Raw genomic sequence first — 19,719 nt, 5'->3', positions numbered from 1 at the left:
TTAATTATTGTTGTAGAAGAAAATTTTTATTTTAAAATAAATGTTATTTTATAATTTCAATGCCAATTTTTTATTAAGAAGATTTTCTACTTATTTTCTATTGGTTGAAATATAAATAGGTATATGGGTAATGATGTTTTTATTTTGAAAATGTGCAAAACAAAATGTTTTCTTAATCTATGTGTGTAAACCTAAACGAATGGAGTAAGTAGTTACATCACAGCTAAAAAAGAAACTATGAAAGATCATAATAAAAGTTGATGTTAATTTCAATTTAGACAAATATATAACTAAAAAGTATTCTTATTAAATAAAACTATAATAAAAAAAGAAAAAGATAATATTTAAACCTTTTAACATGAAAGAAAAAATCATATTTAAAAAATAAAAAGTATATTTATTTGAAAAAATCATAACTAATTTTTCAGATAACATGGTTTATTTAGTCTTCAAATACAATAACATGTATAAAATTTAACTAATATGTATATTTTTAAACAATAAGAATTTATATTAAATATTTACTCTAACTACTTTAATTATTCGTTAATATAAGATGGTTATCATTATGTTTGTGGTAAATATGTTTTATGAGGTCAATGTTAAAAAAATGTTTTCTAAAAGTTAATCAGTATTGTTTTAGAAAATTAATCACTGTCATATATAATTTACAAAACAATAATAGAATAAATAGTGAAAACCGTTATAAAATATTTAAAATTATTGTTACATATGATTAAGAATAAATTAAGAATTAAAAAAAAATATCAAAATTGTTTTAATGGTAGAATAAGTATATTCTGTAAGTATTGTGAACAGAGTAAGGTTATAATATTTTATTTGAACCATACTTTTGATGCTGATATGAATATTAAAATTATATTCTTCATAGTTCAACAAAAAAATATAAAACAAATATATGCTTCATAGTCCATGAAGATTATTGCTCAATAATATATTAGTAGTTGTTTATGTATTGTTTATTTGCACAAACCTTTACGATTTTAGTTTTTTTAAAAAGACACAGTTCATAAGTCTTTTAAATAGAGTTCCACCAAATAACATGAAATGGAAAATTTCTTTTTGGGCTTTTTGCTTCTGTAAATTTGTAGTAAAAATATGATGAAATGACGGATAAAGAAGGAGCGTTAAGTCAATATATAGAGGGAATGAAGCGAATGAATTAGAGGGAAGTGGTCACTGGCTTTGGTATGATAAATGAAAGTTGTGTTTACGATTATTGAGAAAATAAAACCATAGTTTTCGGAGTATATAGGCGTCACGTTTGTATTAGTATTCACAAAGATTAATCCAGCTTAAGGAAAACATACAATATAATTTATTAAATAAAATGTATTGTTCACATTGGTATGTTTTTCTAACTAAAAAGTGTGCCGTCAAAAAAAAAATTAAAAAGTGTGTATCTATATTTATGTGTGTACTTTACCCGACTGATTTTGGTTGTGTATTTTGCCAAAATGTTATTAAACTTAATAATTTGTTAAGTATTCTAATAACATAAAATATATTGTTCAAAAATCAAAGAAAAACTTTAAATAAATTTTAAATAATATATAATTAGTTATGGATACAAAAAAAAATTCCATGTAAAATTAGTTTTCTTTTTGACTTATCTATGAAAAATTAGTTAAACTGACCAAAAATTATATTTTCACCATTTTTTCATCATAAACCATTAAACATCAAACATTTTCCACGCGTAGCGCGGACATCGCATCTAGTAACAATAAGAATAAAATAAGGATGTATTTTAAGGCAACATTATTAACGTTGTAAGTAGACAAAGATGCACACGTGCCTGTTTGTCGGAAGGCACGTGAGGTGATCCCAAGACAAGACTCTTTCTCTTCTTCTTCTTCTTCTTCCCAAAAGTCGTCTCTTTCGATTCATCGAACTCAATCTGCGGATTACGAAACCCCCTGTATCCCCCACCCGGATTACGATTCAATCTCGTGAATTTTCTCTTGTTTTTAGGGTTCAGATGATGATCACAAAGCGCTAGAGAGATTAATCTACCGATTCAAGATTTAGATTACTGCGATAAATGTCGCGATTCGCTCGTGGGGTCGTGGAGAATTCATCGATGGAGGAACCCGAAACGCCTCCTCTTCGTCGTCGTCGTCCGAGTATTTGTTTCAGGCCGATAAACCCTTCTGATTTAGAACGTCTTGAGCAGATCCATCGCGACTTGTTCCCAATCAGGTTAAACTAAAAAAGTTCCTTCCTTTTCTTTAATTATGTTGCGCAAAAAAATAATTATGTTTTTTTTTTGTTTTGGGAAATTTGATTTTGTCTTTTTTTTCTTTGTTCAGGTATGAGTCTGAGTTTTTTCAGAATGTTGTGAATGGAGGTGATATCGTTTCGTGGGCTGCTGTTGATCGGAGCCGTCCTGATGGTTACTCTGAGGAGCTTATTGGATTTGTTACTGCTAAGTTCGTGCTTGCCACAGAAAGTGAAGTCAGTTTCTTTCTTCTTTTGGCTTAAGTTTTAGCTTCTGTATTGTCTTGTTTAAGTGTAGATTCTGAATGTCTGAAATAATTGATTAGAAAGCTTTTTTTTTGTAATTGGTGAACGTTTTAAGTTCTGATAGAAGGTGTGTTCTTAATGTAACAAGTCAATAGATATCCTTTGCGTATATATGCTGAGAGTTTTCTATGTCTTGCGTAGATATCAGATCTAATAAGATATGACTCGTCCAAGGGAGAGGAGACTTTGGTGTATATCCTAACACTCGGAGTTGTAGAAACCTACAGAAAACTCGGAGTAGGTATTGTTTAATGACCCCAAATGATATGGATGTTTATTGATTATCTCCCTTCATTCTGTTAAATATTAAGCTCTGCAACTGTTTGAACTTTGCAGCTAAGTCACTAATTAAGGAAGTCATCAAATACGCTTCTAGTATCCCCGTGTGCCGTGGTGTTTACCTTCATGTGATTGCACACAACAACCCCGCAATCAGATTGTACAAAAGAATGTCTTTCAGATGTGTACGGAGGCTACACGGATTCTACCTAATCAACGGCCAGCATTTCGATTCTTACTTGTTCGTCTACTTTGTCAACGGTTCTCGCTCTCCTTGCTCACCCTTGTAAGTTACACAACACTTTTGAGTTTTTTTTTTTTAATTCATATACCGAGGGATATGGTTTAATCGTGGCTGCGTTTGTATTGCAGAGATCTTGTGGTGTTGGTTCTGAACTATGTGAGGAGCGGGATCAAAGTAGTGGCATCAAAGCTGACAATGAAGCAGGAAGAGAAAGGCTTGAAAGGTGTTAAATGCAAAGACAACACGCGGTGTCTATTGCCAACTCAGACCAAAAGAAACCTTGCATCATCCGAAAGAGTATCATCAGGGTACGATTACGTTTAGTGTTTTTTAAACTTAATTCATTGTCCATGTCTTCATATGATCCTTAATAATTTAATGTAATAAAAATGTAAATATTGTGAATGATGTAGTCGAAAAAACTTAATCTTTTGGAGAAATGAGGTGATACGATCATGTTTATTATTAGGCATAACTGTAACGGGCCCAATAAGCTTATTTGAGATGGTTCTTAGAAATTGTAAATTTGTGATGTCGGTTTGGTTTTGTTGTTGTGATAATCAAAAGCTATTTGAGATGGTTCGGAGAAATTGAACCGAACTATAAATATATGGCCTTTGGCTTTTACATTGGCACACGTTTATCTTCTGTCAATCGTTTACATTACATGTTTGTCCTCTGTCGCAATCCATGATTTAAAACTGATTTGAGTGTTGCTAAGTTGATAGTATGGAAATGGTTGTTTGTTGTAGCTGGCGGACTGATATTATTATTTCATTGAGTTAGTTCATATTCGCACCTCTTTTTCTAATGCATATGGATACTAGTTTTTGGATCACGAGACAATAAAGTATTTGGCGCTAACAAAGTTAAGGTACTTTTGTAGAAGATTTAGTTAAAAATTAAATTAATTATTGTACCTTTCAGATCTTATGGCATTTGGTCTTGAATTGTTGCAGATAACGTTTCAACATTTCTCATAGATACCTTTTATGTTTACTTGATGGAAATGTTTATTCGATCTTTTAATTAAAATAACACTTCTGAGAAATTTGGACTGATTGTTAGAGACTACGAGATATAAGAGAAATGCTTCTTTAGCTCGATAACGTTTTGGTGCATTCAGCACTAATTCGTGTAGATTGTTCAATAGAACCGAAGAACGCAACGTCATTGTTTACAAAAGAAAGCGTCAAAACATCTCAAAAGGTTCACTCATGATAACGACAGACATAAAGAGACAGCAGAGCAGCAGCTTAGCTCAAAAGTAACAGAGAGAAAGCTCTCGAGACCTGCAAAAAGTATGGCAGATGACCAAGTTGCAGAATCAGACCATATACAACATGTAGGAGAACTTTTTTTTGAGAAGATAGAATGTAACCTCAACAACGGAAATAGGTGACATATCCAGCAATGTGCTCGAGCTCGTCAACACTGAGATCCGTATCCCTGCCTACAGCCATCTGATCCTCCAAAGATAGAGTGGGAAAACACTCAATCAGGTTTCCATCAATGAATTCCTCTCTCGTGCTAGTGCTCAAGGCTGATAATCCACCAGATATGTGCGGATACTTCAAATCTGGGCACCCTTTTCCCATTGTACATTTCCTCATCGAAGTCTGAATCTTACCCAACAGCTTGTAGATTTTGGGAGGAAGTGACACTATTCCTCCAATTAGGCCACTCGCAGTTGAAAAAACAACACATGGTGCTTGTGCACAATCTTCATCTGACATTCTTGCTAGAGTCCCCGCCTTCATCTGCGTAATAAACTCTCCACAGTACCATTGCCGTGCCTTGTCTGGGATCCCATTCTCCCCAAATCCGGCACTTGAATATATGTTATACAGCTCATCAGAACAGAAAGTAGCGTCATTTTGTAGCTTATGTATGGCGGTGAACCTAGTCCTGAAGCGTGGCTCGGTGTGACTGTTAATATCACGCAGCTCATACTGAACCATCAAACAAACAGAAACATTCAAAAGAATGAGCCCATGCAACCATCAAAACAGAAACATGAAATCCCCTAAATTGGTTTTTATCAATAAAGTATTGGTTGCTTTACCCGTTGGGAACTTGAGGAAATCAAGGCAACTCTTTCTTCTATACCACCAGCTTCAATTCCAGCAAGATTGGGATTCTCATACAGACTGTAACGATCACCATTTAACCGCCACTCAAAATAGCGACAATGAAGACCACCTACCATGCCCAAAAGTCCACCATGCAAGGCCTTGAGGTACGTGACACCTCCATTGGTTATAGTTTGAGAAACGAGACGCAACTCTCCACCTCTAACTCTGAAAACTAAAATCCTCCCCTGTATACAAAACAAGAAGAAAAGAAACAAAGAAATTGACTTCAGAAAAAAAAAAACAGAAACCAGTATTAAGATCAGAAAAAATAAACAACATTATTATATTTACCTCTGGCGGCCGAGATGTGCCAACACAATAGTATGCACGTTCGTCTTGGCCAGCAAATGAACAACTAATTACTGAGACTCCAAGCTCTCCCTCATTGAGTCTGAAGGATGATAGCGTGTTGAGTGCTTTGTCAAGGAGTTGCACTAAATGTCTTGCAAACTCTGCTCCTGGTTGCTTCTTCTCCTCGACAAGAACAACATTTGATTCCGTTTGATCTTGATGGCATATACGTCTACCATAGCTTGTCATTGGGATTTTTGCATTCCTCTCGACATCTCCCATTGAGCAAATCACAACTCCATTTTCCTTAACAATTGCTAGCCTGCCCAATTTAGAGAATTGCAGTTAGATATTTAAAATATTGATTGAGAAAGATAAGAAACCTTAGAAAGTATTAGCTTACCCCTCTAAGAGATCAGGACGGTGGAAAGGACACACGTCTGGAACATCTGTCACATTCAGCATGGTGCACTGCAGTTGTTGGTCCTTGATGAAAATCAAAACTGGTGCTACTTCAGTTGCTAAAAGCACATGCGGCAACCCACCCGATAAAAAGCTACGCAGTGTTGCAGGGAAACACTTCAATTTCTTGGTGACCTTTTCTTGCAGTTGCCTTTTAACCAACTTGAAAGTGGAAAGAGTTCCATCTACTAGAGCACATAACAAATATGACACCTGTGAGAGAAAAAAAATATCAAGAGACTATATCAATTAATAAGAAGACTGATTTAAAGGCAGATGAGAAATGATTAGGCAAAATCATACCCCTTCAAAATCACATAGAAGCAAACACTTTGGTATTGATTCAAAATGCTCAGTTACGAGAACTTCTAGCTCTGGAAGTGATAAGAGCAAAACTGCACGCTTTCTCCAAAGCCCTACAACAGCCAGCTTACTACTAGAAGCATTATCACCTAGGGGACTGATATCCAGACATGACACGTCATACCCAGCTAGATGCTTCTCTTCCACCAGTGAATTATAACCAACTCGAAGATAGATTAGCCGCTGGTCGCTAGTTGAGAGAATAACCTAAGATGTAAAACAATATAAGTAACTCAACTAAATGGGTAAAAAAAGAATTGACTTAGTCCACAAATAAATGTAACTATACCTGCTTGGTAGTTGCTGATGCAAATAAGATTTGAGACCTAGGCTCAGGAAACCACTCGGTCCTCAAAGATCCATCCTTAGAACTAATCAGTCGAACTGATTCATCAGTAACCTGATTTGACACGAAACCATAAATTCAAAACAAGAACATACAAGCATATAAGTTTCTCTTTTGAATGAGCATAGAAAAATATACCTGAATAAATAGATTGTCACCACGATGATCGTCCCCAGCTTCATGGCAACATACCGTGCATTTATCATATGCAAAGCCAGCCATGTTATAATTTATGAAACCTCCATTACCACTAACGGTAAGCACTCGAGTCTTTGCACCTAAAATCTGAAGTATGAGGAATGTATGATGCATATCAGAGTGTAAATATTTCAGAGACCATATTCTTCTGACGTCTAAAATATCAACAGCCAACTGCAACAGGAAAAAAAAAGATTTATTAGCTGAGACATACGATGAGTTACATAATTTTAAATACAGAAGGAAGAAATGAACGACTTTGATGTAATACCTTTAGGTTAATTCCCACCCCAGTACTAACAACCTCAACACTACTGTCCTCATGCGTACCAGAACACATGACGAGCTTCCGGAATCCAACAGGCTTGTTGCTTATTGAAAAATCGATGACTGGACCAGAATTAGCAAACATCTTCAGCACTTCTAGACCTGGGGTATGCTTATGCATCTTCACAAGCTGCAGGTGTAAAAACAAAAGAGATAGAGACTTCATAAATATGGACTTTATAGCTAACTTATTTGCAAACAAACATTACACACCTGCGACTCAGCATAACGAAAGCCGAGAAAAACGATGTCATTGCTGAGAAGTGTAATAGAAGAAGCTTGTGAGGTTTGGGTTTTACCCAATGACGTAAGTGCAAGTCTTGGTAGCCTAGGACACAGATTAAAAGAAGAAGTTATGCTAAAATGTCCATTAAAGTTATGTTAGAAACAGCAAACTACATTAAATGAACTCACATCTTTTTCTTGATATTCACGTCAAGCAAAAAAAGGTGTCCATCCTGCCCACTAAGAAGATAGATACACCTTTCGGGATTCTCATCCACTCTTCCATAGGCTTCTACATCAATCTGAAAATCCAAAAATGAAATTCAACATAAACTTTAAAAGACAAATAAGATACCAAGAGTTAAACAAAAGTTGATAAAAGTGTAAGAATGAACTTACTTTTCCAATGAATATGGTTTTGGCAACGTTACTATTTGCATAGATCACACCTTCCCTTCCAATAATGAGAAAACTGTCAAGACTTGGCACGAGAAGTGTAGGCTCGATGGTAGTATTATCATGCCGATAGAAGCTTTTCACATGGAGATTAGCAGCTCCAATCGTGTATATCCCACTTCGAAAATTAACACCAACCTACAATAATGCATAGATTAGTGATCAGTTGAAAACAAATCAGATCAAAAAGGTACGTACAAGAAATATTTGATCATAAAAATAGAAGGAATGAATAATGTAAGAGGGTGAAACTGATTTGAGAGTGTGTTGTGAGTGGAGGTGTTTAATTTTGGGGTTCAAGAGAAAGAATTAACTTACCATGTAAAGGAGTGCAACATCGCGTTTATTGTCGCTGTTGAGAAACTTGACGTCAAGAATTTTTTTACTCGTTGAGAATCTGAGAAACAAAAAAATAATAATATTTTACTGTGCACCAATGTAATACAAAAGGGGTGAAGATAAAGAATTAAATCTTTACATCTTCCTAAATCTTGTTTCGCCTTGTCCTGATTCGTCGATATCAACAATCCTCAAAATGTTTTTACAACAATATAGGAGGACAACAACTTGTCCATCCGGAGAGATTGTACCACCCTAAGACACAAAAAGTCAAAATATAAAACATACAAGTCATTATTATTAGATAAAGAGATAAATATTCAACATACCTTTACGTAATCAATGTAATCATAGGCTTCATTCCCTAGTCCATGAGTTAGTACTGTTGGTTGGAATTTCATTGTGTGTCTGCAGGATAAAACAATGAGTCTTATTAGTTAGAACTGTTAAAGAAGCTGGAAGCACGTCAACGTCTCAGAGAAAGGAGAAAAGACATTTGTGGACTATGTTTAATGGAAACGAAAAAAAGGAGAGTTTATGGTGGGTTTCTAACTTGACTCTAGGTAACATACCGTGAAACGACATTAGACGCCACAACATCCCAACCAAACGTACAAAGCACGCCTCTTTCACTGGCAATGAAAAGGAAGTTTTCAGCTGATCCCTGCAGAAAGATTATAAATCATCAAATTATAGTTGTCAACCCGAAACAAGAATAATAAGATACAATAAAATTTAAATGTACTCACGACCACAGGGGAAATCTCCATGAAAACGACTCTTGCAAACATGGGAAAATCCACTAGATGCTGTATTTGATTAAAATATTGAATCAAATGAAGAAAGTAATCTCCAGAAATAACAAATACTGCAAAGAAGACATATAAAGTAATACCTCTAAGGATCCACTATTGGCCATGACATATATCGATACTACAGAGCCTTTGCTGAAAGGTGAATGGAAAAAGTAGTTATGGAACCATAATGAACAGAACTAGTATTAAAGATAATATTGTCTTTCCAATTTTATCAAAATACCAGATGAGAAGATTCAAGTTCTTTCTACTCGTGAAATTGCCACAGCATGAGTGAGTCACGGCGGTTGGTTGCCGAATGGTAGTTATATAATTCCCATAAGCAGTTTGCACTCTTGGTCCAGCTGGAAAAAAAAGAGAAAAAACATAAAGGTTTTACAATTGACTTTGAATTTCATTCAGTAAATAGAAGTTACAAAGTACCTGCTGCTTTAGAATAAGAGTTGGGACGAAAAAATTCCATGGGATCCATCGCCGTGGACAAAAGCAGCCTAAAAAGATGATATTTAAGTATTAAAGAAAACGTGATGTCGAAAGAAAACTCAATGAACCAAGCTAAGAGATATGAAACATTAAGTATCTCTAATTTAAAATTAAATGCCAATGTTTCTGTGTCTCTGTTTCCGGAAGCAATTAGACAAGGATTCAAGTTGAAATGGGCATTGGACAAATATTTGTGAAACCTAACCTTGTACCAGACGAAGAGATTGAACGGGCGATGTCTTAAGGCGGTGGAAATGTTTGTACGGAAATTTCTGTCCTAGACGTGCCGGAACCAAAATCGAGGTCTCCCTTGAAAGATTAGCAAGGCGAAAGAAGGAGATCAAGGTGGAGAATCATACGATTTCATAACCCCTCCCTAAACCCTAGTTTCTCTCTTAGATGGACTTGGATGTCTTTTAGCTCAAAAGATATTTTATGGACTTAGGTGCCAATCAGATGATGAGGAGAGGACCCATAAAAAATAAAACCCTACAAAACTCGCGTGCTATTCACACGTGACTCGTTTTTCTTTTCTTTTTTGTTGCAAAATTGCTATTTGGGCCTCATATTTTGTGGGCCTTCTGTAAAAACCCCAAAATAAAACAAAATAGATTATGATTTGTCTAGTATGATATTAATATATGTATATTGAACCTGTTTATCGACCAAGAATTTCAAATTAACAATATAATTATGCATCCCCCCCCCCCCCCCCCAATATTATATGTCACAGTGAATTTGAATATAGTTTACAATAGTATAAATGTATATCGTCTCCTCCCTTTTCCAAAACGTGTTTGCCACAATAGTTTTGAGTATAAAACTATAAATAAATCAGAAAATAATTCTGAGACCTTTGTAATAACGTTTTGAAACTAAACTAATCTGTTTCAGTTTCATCTTGGCACCATTTTCCGCCTTCTTCAACCAAGAATCATTGTTCTCTCTTCAAATCCTTGAACCCGATTTATTTGAATTTTCAAATTCTGCGACGGTACGACTTGGTAGTACATAACTTCCGTTGTTTGACGCGTACAAATGAGCATTTTATGCTCTACTCGTATGTCTTCTTCGTTCATTGTCTTGTCTGTGTGTTCTCAAAATCGTCTAATAGCATGTGTTACTGAAGCGGTCGTACAAGACCCAAATCTAAAAATAAAAAGATATTAAGACATTTTAGAAAACAAATACATAAATTTGGTTTGAAATTTCAATTCTTTAGATATATTTTTGAAATTATAGTTTAGAATTTGAAGAAAAACCTCAAATATGTATAAATAAAGCTATTGGTGTCCTACTTGGTTTTCGGATGAGAAAAAAATCATCGACCTCTATGTTGTTGTTGATTGTATTGGTCCGAGACCCGCCTGTTATAGTATAACAAATTAAATACTCGTTCACTCAACATTTTATATCTCAGTTATCTATGTAATTGGATATTTTTATATCATACCCACCAAAAAAATTCAAGATCTTGATCATTATCCTCGAAACTTGGCAAAATCTCTTCCTCTTCTATCAAACTCTGTTGATTAAGATCAATTCATATGTTAGAGACAATTTATGCAATTGGGTCTAGACTTTAGAGCCTAGAATATATAAAGGACGAATTCACACTAATGAGATATGATATTATATATAGCTTGTTAATCACCTGTTTCAGATTCTCGTTGGACATTCTCATCCACGTTGTGTTTCCAGCATTGAGAAATTGTTCATCGAGACTTCCAAAGTGAATTATATTATCATCAACGTCGTTGTTATAGAGCTGGTTAAGGTTACTTGCAGCGAAAGTAAAGTCTTCGAAACCGCACTCACCGCTATTTTGATTCATTCCATTGGAGAAATCGCTGGTTTGAACCCGCGAGTTTTCTACTCGCAACGGTGGCAATGACATCTGACGCTGCAACATCCCACACTCAATTTCTGTATTTGCCTATACATATTACAGATTTAGATACATATTTGATGATTCAGTATTAAGTTCTATAACTATAGAAGGTTACCTTTGGTTGAGTGAGGTATGATCCATAAGGAGATACGTAACTTGAAAAGCCAGTAGGCATGCCTTGTGACATGTATTCTGACCAGTCATCACGATCACCGATTGCGTTTGTGTTTCCAAACCTTGTTGGGTCTCGGTAGCGTTGTTATAATTAGGTAGAACTTGATGTGTTACATGTGTACTTGAACTTATTTCAAGATCCGAACAAACGTCAACACTTGAGTTACCACTTATATTTGACCTCGTGTTTACGTAATGCTGATGCTGATGTTGATCTAATCTTGGTTTAGCTTCAATAATTATTTTCTTAAAAACACGGCATAGTGCATATGCATCCTGAAATTAATTATAACATTCAAACGGTTTTGTCTTAATATATGCAGGGAAATAATAGACTATGTAAATCTATAGTTTAGAATAGCTAGATAATTTTTTCTTCCCTTTTTTTGGAAAAGAATAGCTAAGATAATTGATCAGTTTGGTTAGTCAACCTGCATGCCGAACGCAGTAGGCTCGCATTCAGTTTCATCGAGGCGATATTCATGCATGACCCAACCAGTTCCAATACCGTCTGGTGCGCGTCCACGGTAATAGACTAATGTTTTCTTGGTTCCTATGGCTCGATCTCTCAAACTCACCCTCCGGTCTTAATTTGCCCGTTGCTTTCCAGTAACCTCCTTTTGTTGCCCGGTTTGTTCTTGAACCATTGGGGTACTTTCTGTCTCGTGGACTGAAGAAGTACCATTCTTGATCTTTGTTAGGAAGCAATGATTTCCCTGCCAATTTTTATAATTAGTTAATTTCTGACGACACTTATTATATAGTATATAGAGCTTAGTTTTTCAGATAAGCTAGCCAATTAGTTTCTTATGATCAATTATCTCTATCTTTCCCGTACGAAATATTATGTTTGATAATTACTTACTGTTTCCAAAGCTAATACCCCTAAAGTACGAAAAGAGACAAACTATAACACAAAAGGAGTGGTGGTCGATGAAACTTTTTGACCAAAACGAGATTATAAAAAGTCGATTGCGTCTGCTCTAATGAATACTACTATGATCGTTGTTAATATTTATTACTTAATTTTCATCTAAACTTCATTGGTTTTTCTATAAATGAAAACGATAGTCCCAATCCAAAACTGATCTTAAAAATGTAATATAATTACTGAATCGATGTTTAATTTAGATGTATTAAATTGTGAAGTAGTTTTGTAACTTCTTTTATTCGAAGGAAAATAAATTTGAAGAGGTTTAAAAGCGGATATGAAACGAAATGGAGGTATATATAGATGTATTAAGTGTGGTCAAGTTAACGTATATTATGGTCTTCTTGGCCATGTGATATTCTTTTCTTCAGTCTTATGTCTTGAACCTACGTTCAAACCCTTTTGAGCTCTAACGTCATAAAGGGATCACGAACCAGATTATCTATTGCTAGATTGATAGGTGGTTACTCATTTAATGTACGTATAATTATTACCGGGCAAGTCCCATGGTTCACACTTGTAGAGGTCTATTTCAGGGATAATCTCTAGCTCAATCTCTCGACCGTTGATCTTTCTTTTGAGATAGTATGTGATTAGTTCTTCACCCGTTGGGTGGAACCTAAAACCAGGAGGCAATGAGACCGGGGGCATGAATATCCTCGGTTGACGATGATACTGAGACCTCTTGATCGATTTGATATCGGAGTATAATATACTCGAACAACAAGATTTGGCGAACGGTCTTGTTACGAGATAAAATAACAAGACCGATCTTAGTAGTGTATGTATATAAATAATTGAAAGGTGTGATTGAGTGGCTATATAATTGATGATGAGACAATAATAGAAAAGACTGAGAAACAAGAAAGGGAGAGATGACAAATGTTTTGTGTTGTTGAGTAGAGGCTCAAACGGTATAGGTTTATAAATGAAGAGGAGAAAGACAAAAATTCATATAAAAATAACGAGAAGGGAATAATTAAGGGAGAGTATGTCACCTTCGTTATAAAATATGGAACTAATAAGATAAAGTTATAAAGAAAATACCCAATTGTCTCTTCTCTTTTTGTTCTTTCTTACACATATTCTGATTTTCACCATCGTTCTCTTAAGTTTGATGATATAAGAGTGGAAGAAACTAAAAGCTTCTGTATATTTATTAGTTCAATGGATATTATAACATAATTAGACAAACTGAGTTTTTTTGTCAAATAATTGTTTAAATTTCAAATTGACAAGTAAATTGCAAATGAAAACTTACAAAGACTATTCATTATAAATTATATACACTTCTAACTTGTTTTCCAATGTCAATGTTTAATGATTTTGGCCCTTTTGGGATACCAGTAAATTAAAGGGAAAATTCCTTAAAAATACACACACTAATTTTCATTTGTTAATAAAATATACGAACTATTTTGGATCCCTATTTAATACACGAACTATTTTTCATTGTCTATTAACTACACATACTTTTGAAATTCACAGATTTTACATATCGTTTTAGATGGCATTAACTATATTTAACGGAAATGTTGACGACGTTAGTATTTAATTAAACATGTGTTTAAATTGTTAAAATAAAATCTTTTAAAATACATGAACTAATTTTAATTGCTAATAAAATACACGAAATAATTTTCATTTGCTAATAAAATACACAAAATATTTTATATCTCCGTTTAATACACGAACTAATTTTTGTTGTCCATTAAATACACAAACTTTTGAAATTTGCATATTTTATACATCGAGTTAGTTTTAATTCGAGTTTGGCACTCTAATTTGTTTCAACCTCTTTTATTCTCCAAACTCTGTTCCTTTTCTTCTTCTTCGCTTTGATTTATCTTTATATCGTTTCGAAGTAGAGTCGACTCTATGTTGTAAAAAGATGAAAACACAGGTAATTTTAAATGAGTTTCTGCTTTTAAACGAGTTTCTGCTTTGTGTCACGTTTTTTCATTTGGTTATTGCTTGATATAAATATTGATTTTGGATTTTATTCTCATTTCGTTCTTTCGTTTTGGCCTGAGATTTAAAATTATTAAAAAGATACATATTTAGGTTAAGAACTGCGCCTTGTGTGAATAAATATTTTATATTTAATACTTATTTTTTATTTATTACTTATTTTATGTTTTTCTGCATATTATGAAATATAAAATGATAATTGACAAATATATCTATTTATACTATTATTTATGAAGTGATTTTGCTGATTTGTCATATTCTCTATGGTTTTAGCTAATTTTGATTATTTGTCATATTTTTATTAGTTTTCAGGTTAAATCATCAATTTATTAATTTAGTCAATATAAATACTTCAAAAATTCTAATTGATTTATTAATTTAAATAATATAAATATTTCTAAATTTCTAATTGAAAATACAATTATAATTATTTTAAATAGTTTAGAACCAATTCTTATTTTCTTATGATGTAAGCTATTTTAAACTCTATAGTTTTATTTTTCTCATTCACTCCAAGTTGTCTTGATTATAGTTTTTGACATCTATCTCTATGTACTTTTTATATATTTTTTAGTTGAAGTTCTATGTTTTTTTTTTTTGAGTTTGAAAAACTAAGAAGAACTCGGTTTTATTACATGAAGTTTGAAATTATGAATTAAGTATTATGAATTACTCTTATAGTTATTTCACGTTTATTTATAACAATGAAACATAATAAATTATATCCCCAAGTTGAGGACATGGTTTTTTTTTCTTTCGAAAATATGACCTAAAATTCAATGGGAAACAAAAATAATATAAAATTACCATACTTTTTTTTTGAAAGTTATATTGATGATACCAGAATATAATGCAAGTGTTATTTGGTAGTCGGTAATCTTATGAGCTAAAAGGTAAATAAAATCGTGTTTCGGTTAAAATTCAATTATGTTCGTAGCGCATTTTTATAGAGAAAATGGTGCATTTATTTGTCCATACGTTGCGCATATGTGTGTTAGTAAAGCGTATCGCCGTTTTCCCTTATTTTTTAACGTGAATTTCTAGGTAATTTAGCTCTGATCCGCATCATCGGTCGAATTATATATGGTCATTGATTATATTGGTTACTAGTTTCCAGCTTGGCCATTCTCATGAAAATTGCATCTCCAGATCATCCGTCCTATATATGATAATTGTTCTTGCCATTTTACTCATCTGGTTACAACATCTTCCCATTACTTTAAAAAAAAAAAAAAAAACATCTTCCCATTACTTTCTCGCCACCAGTTCTTCATTTTTCAAGTTTTTGTTTGTTATTGTTGTTTGTTAATTGTTAAATCATGAACCTTAATTATATCTTCTTTTTTTTTTGAAAAAGAAAACCTTAATTATATCTTTCTGGTGCTGTGTTTCATCATAAGTTTTTTTTGAACTGAAAAGATTAGTGTTTTTGTCAGCAACATATTCATCATAAGTTCCTTTTTGCCTATTTCTAGTTTTTGAAAACTACATACTGTATATGATATCTTTCCACAAACAATATTCATGGATAATGGATTCACTGTGAAATTTTGAATTACACCAAACGAGAATGAGACATACAAACTAGTTCGTAAGATGTAACATCTAGACGACAGTAAAACATATGATAGTGATAATATACGCACGTATATATGTACTGTGTTCATACATAGCCTATGGATATTAAACTTACACACCGTAAAGAGACGTAGTTGCTCAAAAAAGAAGAAGGTAAAGAGATGTACAAGCTGGGAGTCCACATGGTAGATCATGTGGGTCCAAACTGTGCTCATGTGAATAAATCCTTGGAGGCATTGATGGGCCAACCCCAGCATCACTTCTCAGCTTTTCCCATCACCATCATCAACTTTTCTGTCATTATTCAAATTCCATATTCCAGATCTATATCCAGTTATATATACATATACTACCATTAGCATATAGCAAACACATATATAATAACAAATTAGGCATACCCTTCTTTACACTTTTCCCTCACATGAATCCATCTTTTTGTTCTTATTCATTTCTCGCTTCACACTTTTTTTTCTTATAACTCTTTCTCGCTTCACACATAGTTTTAAATTGGTAATGTATCGTTCCTACTTCCTAGTACTCGTAGTTTATACATATTTATTTATAACAATGAAACGTAATAAATTATATCCCCAAGTTGAGGACATGGTTTTTTTTTCTTTCGAAAATATAACCTAAAAATTCAATGGGAAACAAAAATAATATAAAATTACCATATTTTTTTTAAAATGATATTGATGATACCAGAATATAATGCAAGTGTTATTTGGTAGTCGGTAATTTTTTGAAACAGTGAGATAGAAAATGTGGTTTCGTTCAAACTATAGATGCATTTATTATCAAAATTTTTTGACACGAATAAATCTATCTTATTAAAACAGAAACATTTTGTTGGACCTAACATTTATTTTGTAAGTTTTTAAATTAAATACACATTTATACTTTATAGTTAAACCTACATTAAATCACTAATGTTCCTTTTTTTATACTACTATCCATGTTTCCAAACAATATACTTATTTTTTTATACTACTATCAATATTTCCAAACAATATATTTTATATACTACTATTAATGTTTCCAAACAATATAATAATTAATCTTAGTTATTTTTTATTCATCATTTTCTCTTTAAAATTTTGTAGAAACGTCATAATTTCATAAATTACAAAATAATGAACTTTAAAATTTGAATTATAAGATTAAAAATTATGAAACTATTACAATTTCAATCAAATTAGATTACATATCGGTCATCCATCAGTTCAATCGGTTAGTCTCGGGTTTTAGTGATTTTTTAATATGAATATTTTAGAAAACTAAATTGAATTGTTAGATCTCCGGATTAACCGGTATAATCACAATCGGGTTGAATTTAAAAACACTGATTTAAATACAAAAATATTTTAAATACACACTCTTTAAAAGTTAACAAAATATTTGTTAAGTTATTAGTGAAATTTTTCATCGTAAAATATTCCGCGCTTCCAAAGCGCGGGTCAAGATCTAGTTTTACATTAAAAAAAAGAAATTATCAAAAACCGGTGCTCAGAGAGATGCAAATCACTGTAATTTGCTAATCGCATTACCATAGGCGGAACTACATTGGTGGGCACGGGGTCACGTGCCCCCTTCTAATCATGTATAACTGCAATCAATTCTAGAATAGCTCAGTGGTGATAATAAGTGTGCCCCCGTTTAGTCTCGACCCTCGAGTGAGTTGGTTCGATGCCCCATAGCTGCAATTTTTGATTAAGATATATCAGTGGGTCCCATAGCACAAGACGTCCCATAACTGTTCTTGTGCATTTAGTGTGTTGTGCTATTAGAAAATCGTATTTTTTTTATCTTTTTTTTCTTCTCTTTTTTTTTCTTTAAAACACTTCAACAATCATAATTTTTTTTTAATTTTATATTAGAATATTAAAAATCTCAAAAACAAACTAAGTTTTTCTGAAGACATATAGAACAATTAAAAATATAATATAATATCCAAATATCGATTTTAATTGGTTTAAATATAATATTATATTTAAAATTAAATTAATTATATAAAGTTATATACTATATTTATATTATGATGCCCTCGATTAAAAAAAAATCTATTTATGGCTTTATCTAATCCAACTAAGAATGATTATCTACCGTTTACAAGCATATGAATCTATCGATAACATATATATGCCATCACAGTTAGTAACCCTACAAATTATTTATTTGTCGTTTTAACATTTGTTTTCTGATTTTTAACATAACGAAGACTTCAGTTATAAAAAAAAAAAATCAAGACTTGAGATGATATCAAAATTTGGCTTAGCCGGTTCGCTGGTTTTATACTACCGTTTTTCTCGATTTTGCAGGTTAATGACCACCCGCGTTTTAGACTGCAAACCAAACCGGAAAGAGATATTCGTATACCGTTATAACCGGCTTCACCATTATACGACGCCGTATGTCATAGTACTAAACCACAAAAACCTCCATGTCTCTCACCGTCTCCTCCACAACACAACCACCATGACCGATGGCGAAATTCAAACCCTACGCGGTTAGTGGGGCTCTTCACCCCCGTCAGACTCTCCTCCCGAATCCCAATCCGAAACCCATTCACACGACTCTCTTATAAACTCCCTCTTGTCCCTAATCGAGTCCGGAGACTACCTCGGAGCTCTTGACTCCGACGCTGCTAGGCTTATACTAGGCGATGCCGAGTCGGACCTGGTTGACTCGGTTGATTCGGCCGAGCTAGTTTACTCCGAGCTTCTCGAAAAGGTCGAGTCTTTCGTGGCGGCGAACGGTTCGTCGGATGAAATCGACAAGTCTCGCCGTGCTGTTATGGTGATGTGCGTAGCGATCTCCGCTGCTCTTTGGTTCGCTCGTTGCAATTTGACCGGGTAAGTAAGCTGCCGAGTTATTGCAAAACTCAAAACTTTACTGATCACTTGTCGATTATTACAAAACTCCAACGAGTCTTTTTGTTTTGTCTTTTTTTTTTTCTTTTTGAACAGCAGTCTTTTTTTTTCTTGTTTTGTCTTAATCAACTTGTTAGGCCGACAGATCGATCAGTGAAGTGTTCGTTGCCGTTTAAAGTATCAGAAAGTAAGGAACTTGGTGAATGGGAGAACTGGGCAAAGATTCAGCTCATGTCTGCAGGCTCTGACTTGCTCGGCAAGTTTTCTAATCTCCAGGTTACTTACTATATATTATTATTATTATGAGCCCTCTTTTGATCTTTTCGTTTTGATCTTTTCGTTTTTCCTGCAGCACTTAGTGTTTGCTAGAATGCTGCTGTTCAAGTTGAAAGATTTGTTGTTCGAGACAACCGCTACTCAACATTTGAACTAAGGAGTGTTTCGTGGTGGATTGTCAGAGTCTTACTTATCCATCAAAGAGTTCTACACGAGCGATCTTCTTCTTTGTTTGATATGTTGCAAGTCTATATGGCTGAAGCTTTAGACCACTTTGGAGACTTGGAGAAAGTTGAAAGCTATTGGGATGACAAGCTGCTGGAAGGGGAAGTTTCATCCATAACGTCAACCATCCATCTGGAAGCTTTTGTATTGCAATACATATATGCAAGGATTGATCCCTGTCGGTAAGTTATCATGTCCTTGCCTACTTCTTATACATGTTTATAGTTGAAAGCTATTGGGCTACTTCTAGTGCTATCTTATTATATTGGTATTGATTCGGAGTAAAATTGTCA

At 33.6% G+C, this 19,719-nt stretch overlaps 3 protein-coding genes across 3 annotated transcripts; 1 reads left to right on the top strand and 2 right to left on the bottom strand.

Annotated features, from left to right (window-relative positions):
- Positions 1-1,796: 1,796 nt before the first annotated feature.
- LOC130509404 (histone acetyltransferase MCC1-like) lies at positions 1,797-3,538 on the top strand. Its single transcript, XM_057005316.1, has 5 exons — positions 1,797-2,223; positions 2,334-2,478; positions 2,689-2,788; positions 2,884-3,112; positions 3,199-3,538. The coding sequence occupies exons 1-5, from the start codon at positions 2,066-2,068 to the stop codon at positions 3,392-3,394; spliced, it is 828 nt and encodes a 275-aa protein (XP_056861296.1). The 5' UTR covers positions 1,797-2,065; the 3' UTR covers positions 3,395-3,538.
- Positions 3,539-4,149: 611 nt separating this feature from the next.
- LOC108846370 (DNA damage-binding protein 1b) lies at positions 4,150-9,952 on the bottom strand. Its single transcript, XM_057005315.1, has 21 exons — positions 9,716-9,952; positions 9,451-9,518; positions 9,251-9,371; positions 9,108-9,159; positions 8,962-9,021; positions 8,785-8,876; positions 8,542-8,620; positions 8,352-8,467; positions 8,192-8,270; positions 7,817-8,011; positions 7,607-7,719; positions 7,406-7,520; positions 7,137-7,322; positions 6,806-7,039; positions 6,611-6,721; positions 6,262-6,528; positions 5,900-6,171; positions 5,497-5,818; positions 5,136-5,390; positions 4,452-5,022; positions 4,150-4,362 (listed from the first exon to the last, which is right to left on the bottom strand). Exons 2-20 carry the CDS (start codon positions 9,497-9,499, stop codon positions 4,453-4,455), a joined length of 3,288 nt encoding a protein of 1,095 aa, XP_056861295.1. The 5' UTR covers positions 9,500-9,518; positions 9,716-9,952; the 3' UTR covers positions 4,150-4,362; position 4,452.
- A 343-nt stretch (positions 9,953-10,295) lies between these two features.
- Positions 10,296-13,379, bottom strand: LOC108817744 (NAC domain-containing protein 86). The gene is given in 10 exon segments (XM_057005735.1): positions 10,296-10,451; positions 10,454-10,606; positions 10,809-10,878; positions 10,970-11,035; positions 11,165-11,446; positions 11,517-11,638; positions 11,641-11,851; positions 12,007-12,165; positions 12,167-12,291; positions 13,001-13,379. Coding segments are annotated over 10 exon segments (1,452 nt in total). The 5' UTR covers positions 13,158-13,379; the 3' UTR covers positions 10,296-10,344.
- Between the last annotated feature and the right edge of the window lie 6,340 nt (positions 13,380-19,719).

The sequence above is a fragment of the Raphanus sativus genome, chromosome 3, assembly GCF_000801105.2.
Source record: "Raphanus sativus cultivar WK10039 chromosome 3, ASM80110v3, whole genome shotgun sequence".
Taxonomy (NCBI): domain Eukaryota; kingdom Viridiplantae; phylum Streptophyta; class Magnoliopsida; order Brassicales; family Brassicaceae; genus Raphanus; species Raphanus sativus.
This window is presented reverse-complemented; position numbering and strand designations above follow the sequence as displayed.